The sequence below is a fragment of the Oncorhynchus masou genome, chromosome 8 (assembly GCF_036934945.1).
Source record: "Oncorhynchus masou masou isolate Uvic2021 chromosome 8, UVic_Omas_1.1, whole genome shotgun sequence".
Taxonomy (NCBI): Eukaryota; Metazoa; Chordata; class Actinopteri; order Salmoniformes; family Salmonidae; genus Oncorhynchus; species Oncorhynchus masou.
In genome coordinates, this window is record NC_088219.1 from 6,060,355 (window position 1) to 6,070,354 (window position 10,000).

General features: G+C 48.8%; 1 protein-coding gene across 1 annotated transcript in view; it reads right to left on the minus strand.

Moving 5' to 3' along the window:
- Positions 1-10,000, minus strand: part of LOC135544007 (FRAS1-related extracellular matrix protein 2-like) — a 229,684-nt gene that overhangs the window by 198,193 nt on the left and 21,491 nt on the right. Inside the window, exon 3 of the mRNA XM_064971330.1 lies at positions 2,694-2,783. Coding sequence (XP_064827402.1) covers positions 2,694-2,783 — 90 coding nt within the window. The remainder of the gene's footprint in view (positions 1-2,693; positions 2,784-10,000) is intronic.

Consider the following 10,000-nt stretch of genomic DNA (forward strand, 5'->3'; position numbering starts at 1 on the left):
GGTTAGGGTTGATGGGTGAGGTGATAGGGTTAGGGTTAGGGTTAGGGTTAGGGTTGATGGGTGAGGTGATAGGGTTAGGGTTAGGGTTAGGGTTAGGGTTGATGGGTGAGGTGATAGGGTTAGGGTTAGGGTTAGGGTTAGGGTTGATGGGTGAGGTGATAGGGTTAGGGTTAGGGTTAGGGTTGATGGGTGAGGTGATAGGGTTAGGGTTAGGGTTAGGGTTGATGGGTGAGGTGATAGGGTTAGGGTTAGGGTTGATGGGTGAGGTTATAGTGTTAGGGTTAGGGTTAGGGTTAGGGTTAGGGTTGATGGGTGAGGTGATAGGGTTAGGGTTAGGGTTAGGGTTGATGGGTGAGGTGATAGGGTTAGGGTTAGGGTTAGGGTTAGGGTTGATGGGTGAGGTGATAGGGTTAGGGTTAGGGTTAGGGTTGATGGGTGAGGTGATAGGGTTAGGGTTAGGGTTGATGGGTGAGGTGATAGGGTTAGGGTTAGGGTTGATGGGTTAGGGTTAGGGTTAGGGTTAGGGTTGATGGGTTAGGGTTAGGGTTAGGGTTAGGGTTGATGGGTTAGGGTTAGGGTTAGGGTTAGGGTTGATGGGTTAGGGTTAGGGTTAGGGTTAGGGTTGATGGGTTAGGGTTAGGGTTAGGGACCATTTCACATGTGATTTGTGGTTAGGAAATCGTGGGAATTCACATACGTCACATAGACACACTGCCCTCCCACCCCAACGCACCCCCACCGCCAATCACACCCACCTACTCCTGTCAGCATGGGAACAAACCCTCCCTCCAGTCAAATTACGACAGTTAACTACAGTCCACATGTTCAACCTGTAAACAGGTCCCTAGGCATCCCCACTAAGACAGCCCTATAAAAATGTGTCTGTCCCCAGTCTTCCCCACTAAGACAGCCCTATAAAGGTTGTCTGTCCCCAGTCTTCCCCACTAAGACATCCCTATATAGGGTGTCTGTCCCCAGTCCTCCCCACTAAGACAGCCCTATAAAGGTTGTCTGTCCCCAGTCTTCCCCACTAAGACATCCCTATAAAGGGTGTCTGTCCCCAGTCTTCCCCACTAAGACAGCCCTGTAAAGGGTGTCTGTCCCCGGTCTTCCCCACTAAGACAGCCCTATAAAGGTTGTCTGTCCCCAGTCTTCCCCACTAAGACAGCCCTATAAAGGTTGTCTGTCCCCAGTCTTCCCCACTAAGACAGCCCTATAAAGGTTGTCTGTCCCCAGTCTTCCCCACTAAGACAGCCCTGTAAAGGGTGTCTGTCCCCGGTCTTCCCCACTAAGACAGCCCTGTAAAGGGTGTCTGTCCCCGGTCTTCCCCACTAAGACAGCCCTGTAAAGGGTGTCTGTCCCCGGTCTTCCCCACTAAGACAGCCCTGTAAAGGGTGTCTGTCCCCAGTCTTCCCCACTAAGACAGCCCTATAAAGGTTGTCTGTCCCCAGTCTTCCCCACTAAGACAGCCCTATAAAGGTTGTCTGTCCCCTGTCTTCCCCACTAAGACAGCCCTATAAAGGTTGTCTGTCCCCAGTCTTCCCCACTAAGACAGCCCTATAAAGGTTGTCTGTCCCCAGTCTTCCCCACTAAGACAGCCCTATAAAGGTTGTCTGTCCCCAGTCTTCCCCACTAAGACAGCCCTATAAAAATGTGTCTGTCCCCAGTCTTCCCCACTAAGACAGCCCTATAAAAATGTGTCTGTCCCCAGTCTTCCCCACTAAGACAGCCCTGTAAAAATGTGTCTGTCCCCAGTCTTCCCCACTAAGACAGCCCTATAAAGGTTGTCTGTCCCCAGGCTTCCCCACTAAGACAGCCCTATAAAGGTTGTCTGTCCCCAGTCTTCCCCACTAAGACAGCCCTATAAAGGTTGTCTGTCCCCAGGCTTCCCCACTAAGACAGCCCTGTAAAGGTTGTCTGTCCCCAGTCTTCCCCACTAAGACAGCCCTATAAAAGTCATGTCATGTCAGTAATTACTTGTCTGTTGCTTGGGCCACTGCCCCACTTTACAACCCTGAGCTATCATTATTAATCGCCCCTGACGATGCACACAAACACGCGCACAAGTGTACACGTACACACACACACACACAGAGCCCCTCTAGTTAGCCATAGGCTCTCATTATCAGCCACTATGACTGACTGGTCAGAGGACTTCAATATCAACCACTGCTTTGTGACAACCCTTTAGCCCGAGGATAGCTCAGGTGTGTGTGTGTGTGTGTGTGTGTGTGTGTGTGTGTGTGTGTGTGTGTGTGTGTGTGTGTGTGTGTGTGTGTGTGTGTGTGTCGCTAATACATAGCAGGGATGTGACAATTGGACCATTTTTCTTCATGATTAAACTGCCATTTTGTATCGGTTTTCCATTATAATTCCACGTGAATTCACAATGCAGACAGTACAGTACATGTCTACATATCTTAGAGTCTCATGGGTTCCTCTACAGTCTACAGTGATTAGTCTTTGTTTCTCGTTGCTGTTTCAAAATTACCTCCAGCTATTCACATGATGTCCCTTATCTGCAATCAATCATCACAACATCTCTAATTCCATGACAACAAACTGGTAACTATGCAGGAGACAAACAACAAGAAATGCAGCATTTAATATTTTGCTGAAAAATATGCAGTACTGAGTAGACTGCATAGCGTGTGTGTGTGTGTGTGTGTGTGTCAACAGGGTGACAGTCTTACCGTTGTCTTCAACAGAGAAGAGGAAGAGGTCTGTGGTTGCCCTCTCTTCATTTCTCAACACATAGGAGATCTTTAGGTCATCAATGTCAGCTGCAAAGAGAGGAGGAGGAGGAAGGGGAGGAAGAGGAGGAGGAGGAGGAGGAGAAGGAGGAGGAAGAGGAGGAAGAGGAGAAGGAGGAAGAGAAGGAGGAGGAGGAAGAGGAGAAGGAGGAGGAAGAGGAACAGGAAGAGGAAGAGGAGGAGGAAGAGGAAGAGGAGAAGGATGAGGAGGAGAAGGAGGAGGAGAAGTAGGAGGGGGAGAGAAAAATGAGGAGGAAGATGAGGGGGAGGAAGATGAAGAAGAAGAGAAGGAGCGGGAGGAGGAAGATGAGGTGGAACAGGAGGGGGAAGAGTAGGATGAGGGGGAAGAAGATGAAGAAGAAGAGGAGGGGGAAGAGGAGGACGAAGAGGGTAGGAGAACATGTTAATTGACAATCTGTTTTCTGAACAGAAAATCAACCTCTAGCATAATAGTGATCTTAATAATGCTACTCATATGTCATGGATCTATATTTACAAAGTCTATTTTATCAAATAGAAAGATGTCTTTCGGATTTCTGTATTTATATGGGTATGTACAGTATGTGTATACTTGGTGTGTACTCCTGTAGATCCTTGAACATGTATGGCAGTCTTCAGAAAATGTCCACTTTCACCCCTTCCTTCAACCTTTAGAAAATGTCCACTTTCACCCCTTCCTTCAACCTTTAGAAAAATGTCCACTTTCACCCCTTCCTTCAACCTTTAGAAAAATGTCCACTTACACCCCTTCCTTCAACCTTTAGAAAAATGTCCACTTTCACCCCTTCCTTCAACCTTTAAAAAATGTCTACTTTCACCCCTTCCTTCAACCTTTAGAAAATGTCCACTTTCACCGCCAAGAACAGTGTTTATATATATATTTTTTAAACTGCTTCATAAGGACGAGAGAAACATATGGTGGAGGTGTCATTAATAGCCCACGCTACTCTTCATAGGGGCGATGGGGTTTCAATAAATATGCATTCCCATAAAAACTTAAAAGAAGTCTCAAATAGCCGCTTGTCCCTGTTAATAGCCGGGAATCATTACAGCAAATGAAATGCCCTTTTTTCAAATAAACATCCAATCTAAATAAATTGTTTATTTACATGTTTCATTTACTCTGTCATCGTTGCTAACCAACACGACATGAATGCTACCGGTACTGCTCTCCAGGAGGAGGAGGAGGAGGTTAATAAGGAGGAGGAGGAAGAGGAGAATGAGGAGGGGGAGGAAGAGGAGAAAGTATTGCTCTCCACGGCTCTGAAGCATGAAATTGGGGGTGTATCAAATCAAATCAAATTGTATTTGTCACATGTGCCGAATAGGTAGTAAATCGAATAAAACCTTACAGTGAAATGTTTATTTTAACAAACCCTTAACCGACAATGCAGTTTTAAGAAAATTATCTTAAAAATAGATAAGTAAAAAAATTTAAAAAAAATTGAGTAACAAATAATTAAAGAGCAGCAGTAAAATAACAATAGCGAGGCTATATGATAGATGTATGATAGGCTGCCTAATCTTTGCAAGTCTGATCTGCGATGTTTTTGTTATTTTAATTCTTATTCTGGTCATACTTGTTATGAACTTGAGTGAAGACCCAAACGCGGTTTTAACAGAAAACAGAGTTCTTTAATAAAAAACAGGAATGGCATAAATCCTCTTCCAACGTAGTCAATGGAACAAAAGAACGTAGTATAATGCAGGTTGCACCTGCCATGCAGACTCCGACAGGACAGGACAAGGTGGAAGCAAACGAGACGACAGCTTGCTTCTGGCATCAAAAAACACAAACAAGAATCAGACCCTGAAAGTAGCAGGAACAGAGAAAGAAATAGAGACCTAATCAGAGGGGGAAGAGAGAACAGGTGGGGAAAGAGAGAATGAGCTAGTTAGGGGAAATATAGAACAGCTGAGGGATGAGAGACAGAGAAGGTAACCTAAAAAGACCAGCAGAGAGAGAGAATGAAGAGAAAGGACAGGAACAGACATAACAAGACATGACAGTACCCCCCCACTCACCGAGCGCCTCCTGGCGCACTCGAGGAGGAAACCTGGCGGCAACGGAGGAAATCATCGATCAGCGAACGGTCCAGCACGTCCCGAGAGGGAACCCAACTCCTCTCCTCAGGACCGTACCCCTCCCAATCCACTAGGTACTGATGACCACGGCCCCGAGGGCGCATGTCCAAAATCTTACGAACCCTGTAGATGGGTGCGCCTCGACAAGGATGGGGGGAGGGACGAGCGGGGCGCGAAGAACGGGCTTAACACAGGAGACATGGAAGACCGGGTGAACGCGACGAAGATAGCGCGGGAGAAGAAGTCGCACTGCGACAGGATTAATGACCTGGGAAATACGGAACGGACCAATGAACCGCGGGGCCAACTTGCGAGAAGCTGTCTTAAGGGGAAGGTTCTGAGTGGAGAGCCATACTCTCTGACCGCAACAATATCTAGGACTCTTGGTCCTACGCTTATTAGCGGCCCTCACAGTCTGCGCCCTATTACGGCAAAGTGCCGACCTGACCCCCTTCCAGGTGCGCTCGCAACGCTGGACAAAAGCCTGAGCGGAGGGGACGCAGGACTCGGCGAGCTGAGAAGAGAACAGCGGAGGCTGGTACCCGAGGCTACACTGAAAAGGGGATAGACCGGTAGCAGACGAGGGAAGCGAGTTGTGGGCGTACTCTGCCCAGGGAGCTGTTCTGACCAAGACGCAGGGTTACGAAAGAAAGACTGCGTAAAATGCGACCAACAGTCTGATTGGCCCGTTCGGCTTGACCGTTAGACTGGGGATGAAAGCCGGACGAGAGACTGACGGAAGCCCCAATCAAACGGCAAAACTCCCTCCAAAATTGAGACGTGAACTGCGGGCCTCTGTCGGAAACGACGTCAGACGGAAGGCCATGTCGGAAAACATTCTCGATAATGATCTGAGCCGTCTCCTTAGCAGAAGGGAGCTTATCGAGAGGAATGAAATGAGCCGCCTTAGAGAATCTATCGACAACCGTAAGAATAACTGTCTTCCCCGCTGATGAAGGCAGTCCGGTGATAAAATCTAAAGCGATGTGAGACCACGGTCGAGAGGGAATGGGAAGCGGTCTGAGACGGCCGGCAGGAGGAGAGTTCCCAGATTTAGTCTGCGCGCAGACCGAACAAGCGGCGACAAATCGACGCGCGTCACGTTCCCGAGTGGGCCACCAGAAACGCTGGCGAATGGAAGCGAAGCGTACCCCGAAGGCCGGGGTGGCCGGCTAACTTGGCAGAGTGGGCCCACTGAAGAACGGCCGGACGAGTAGGAACGGGAACGAACAGAAGGTTCCTAGGACAAGCTCGCGGCGACGGAGTGTGAGCGAGTGCTTGCTTTACCTGCCTCTCAATTCCCCAGACAGTCAACCCGACAACACGCCCCTCAGGGAGAATCCCATCGGGGTCGGTGGAGACCTCAGAAGAACTGAAGAGACGAGATAAAGCATCAGGTTTGGTGTTCTTTGAGCCCGGACGATAAGAAATAACAAACTCGAAACGAGCGAAAAACAGAGCCCAACGAGCCTGACGCGCATTAAGTCGTTTGGCTGAACGGATGTACTCAAGGTTCCTATGGTCAGTCCAAACGACAAAAGGAACGGTCGCCCCTCCAACCACTGTCGCCATTCGCCTAGGGCTAAGCGGATGGCGAGCAGTTCGCGATTACCAACATCATAGTTACGTTCTGACGGCGATAAGCAATGAGAGAAAAACGCGCAAGGATGGACCTTGCCGTCAGAGAGAGAGCGCTGAAAGAATGGCTCCCACGCCCACCTCTGACGCGTCAACCTCAACAACAAACTGTCTAGAGATGTCAGGTGTAACAAGAATAGGTGCGGATGTAAAACGATTCTTAAGAAGATCAAAAGCTCCCTGGGCGGAAACGGACCACTTAAAGCACGTCTTAACAGAAGTAAGGGCTGTGAGAGGAGCTGCCACCTGACCGAAATTACGGATGAAACGACGGTAGAAATTAGCGAAGCCCAGAAAGCGCTGCAGCTCGACGCGTGACTTAGGAACGGGCCAATCAATGACAGCCTGGACCTTAGCGGGATCCATCTTAATGCCCTCAGCGGAAATAACGGAACCGAGAAAAGGGACAGAGGCGGCATGAAAAGTGCACTTCTCAGCCTTCACATAAAGACAGTTCTCCAAAAGGCGCTGGAGGACGCGTCGCACGTGCTGAACATGAATCGAGAGAGACGGTGAAAAAATCAGGATATCATCCATGTAAACGAAAACAAAAATGTTCAGCATGTCTCTCAGGACGTCGTTAACTAGTGCCTGAAAGACAGCTGGAGCGTTAACGAGGCCGAAAGGAAGAACCCGGTATTCAAAGTGCCCTAACGGAGTGTTAAACGCCGTCTTCCACTCGTCCCCCTCCCTGATGCGCACGAGATGGTAGGCGTTACGAAGGTCCAATTTGGTGAAAAACCTGGCTCCCTGCAGGATCTCGAAGGCTGAAGACATAAGAGGAAGCGGATAACGATTCTTAACTGTTATGTCATTCAGCCCTCGATAATCCACGCATGGGCGCAGGGACCCGTCCTTCTTCTGAACAAAAAGAACCCCGCGCCGGCGGGGGAGGAGGAGGAGACTATGGTACCGGCGTCGAGCGAAACCGACAAATAATCCTCGAGAGCCTTACGTTCGGGAGCCGACAGAGAGTATAATCTACCCCGGGGGGGAGTAGTTCCCGGAAGGAGATCAATACTACAGTCATACGACCGGTGTGGAGGGAGAGAAGTGGCCTTGGAACGACTGAACACCGTGCGCAGATCGTGATACTCCTCCGGCACCCCTGTCAAATCGCCAGGCTCCTCCTGTGAAGAAGAGACAGAGGAAACAGGAGGGATAGCAGACATTAAACAGGTTACATGACAAGAAACATTCCAGGATAGGATAGTATTACTAGACCAATTAATAGAAGGGTTATGGCGCACTAGCCAGGGATGACCCAAAACAACAGGTGTAAAAGGTGAACGAAAAATTAAAAAAGAAATGGTTTCGCTATGATTACCAGAGACAGTGAGGGTTAAAGGCAGCGTCTCACGCTGAATCTTGGGGAGAGAACTACCATCTAAAGCGAACAAGGCCCTGGGCTCCCTAACTGTCTGAGAGGAATGTCATGTTCCCGAGCCCAGGTCTCGTCCATAAAACAGCCCTCCGCCCCAGAGTCTATCAAGGCACTGCAGGAAGCAGATGAACCGGGCCAGCGGAGATGGACCGGAAAGGTAGTGCGTGATCCAGAAGGAGAGGCCTGAGTAGTTGCGCTCACCAGTAGCCCTCCTCTTACTGATGAGCTCTGGCCCTTTACTGGACATGAGGTGACAAAATGACCAGCGGAGCCGCAGTAGAGACAGAGGCGATTGGTGATTCTCCGTTCCCTCTCCTTGGCCGAGATGAATACCCCCAGCTGCATAGGCTCAGCATCCGAGCCGGCGGGGGAGGGTGGCAGTGATGCGGCAGGTGGCAGTGATGTGGAGAGGGGAGCAACGGAGAACGTGAGCTCCTTTCCACGAGCTCGGCGACGAAGATCAAACCGTCGCTCTATGCGAATAGCGAGAGCTATTAAGGAGTCCAGACTGGAAGGAACCTCCCGGGAGAGGATCTCATCCTTAACCTCGACGTGGAGACCCTCCAGAAAACGAGCGAGCAAAGCCGGCTCGTTCCAGTCACTAGAGGCAGCGAGAGTGCGAAACTCAATAGAATAATCCGTTATGGATCTATTCCCCTGACATAGGGAAGACAGGGCCCTGGAAGCCTCCTCGCCAAAAACAGAACGGTCAAAAACCCGTATCATCTCCTCCTTAAAGTCCTGATACTGGTTTATACACTCAGCCCTCGCCTCCCAGACTGCCGTGCCCCACTCACGCGCCCGTCCGGTAAGGGAGAGAAATGACGTAGGCGATGCGGGCTGCGCTCCTGGAGTAAGTGTTGGGCTGGAGAGAGAACACCACATCACACTGAGTGAGGAATGAGCGGCACTCAGTGGGCTCCCCGAGTAACACGGCGGGTTGTTGATCCTGGGCTCCGGAGACTCGGAAACCCTGGAAGTGGGCGGTGGATCGAGGTGGAGTTGGTGAACCCGTCTTGTGAGGTCGGAGACTTGGACGGCCAGGGTCTCAACGGCATGTTGAGCAGCAGACAATTCCTCCTCGTGTCTGCCTAGCATCGCTCCCTGGATCTCGACGGCGGAGTGAAAAGGGTCCGGAGCCGCTGGGTCCATTCTTGGTCTGATTCTTCTGTTATGAACTTGAGTGAAGACCCAAACGCGGTTTTAACAGAAAACAGAGTTCTTTAATAAAAAACAGGAATGGCATAAATCCTCTTCCAACGTAGTCAATGGAACAAAAGAACGTAGTATAATGCAGGTTGCACCTGCCATGCAGACTCCGACAGGACAGGACAAGGTGGAAGCAAACGAGACGACAGCTTGCTTCTGGCATCAAAAAACACAAACAAGAATCAGACCCTGAAAGTAGCAGGAACAGAGAAAGAAATAGAGACCTAATCAGAGGGGGAAGAGAGAACAGGTGGGGAAAGAGAGAATGAGCTAGTTAGGGGAAATATAGAACAGCTGAGGGATGAGAGACAGAGAAGGTAACCTAAAAAGACCAGCAGAGAGAGAGAATGAAGAGAAAGGACAGGAACAGACATAACAAGACATGACAATACTGGTCAGTGAGGTAGTCTTTTCAACATTTTTTTGTGAGCAAAAGCCGTTTGCAAATAAGGAAAAGACACCTGACTGAAAATAGAAGCCTGTCTCTAATACGAACCAGTTGTGTTAAGTGATTGAAGGAAATAAAGGCCTGGGCTATTAATTTAAATTGTACAGTAATTTACAATGCATTGGTTGGTTACTTTCTTATTAAGGCATTTTGAATCCTATCTGGTTCTTTTGTTTTCCTGTTCTCCTACTATTTAGCATATTTACAGTGCATTCGGAAAGTATTCAGACCACTCGACGTTTTTCACACGTTCTTACGTTACAGCCTTATTCTAAAATGGATGACATTTACTCCTCGTCAATCTACACACAATACCCCATAATCACAAAGCAAAAAAAAACATTATTAATTTTTATTGTTGCAAATGTAATAAAAAAAAATACAAAACTGAAATATCTCATTTACATAAGTATTCAGACCGTTTCCTATGAGACTTGAAATTGAGCTCAGGTGCTTCCTGTTTCCATTGATCATACTTGAGAT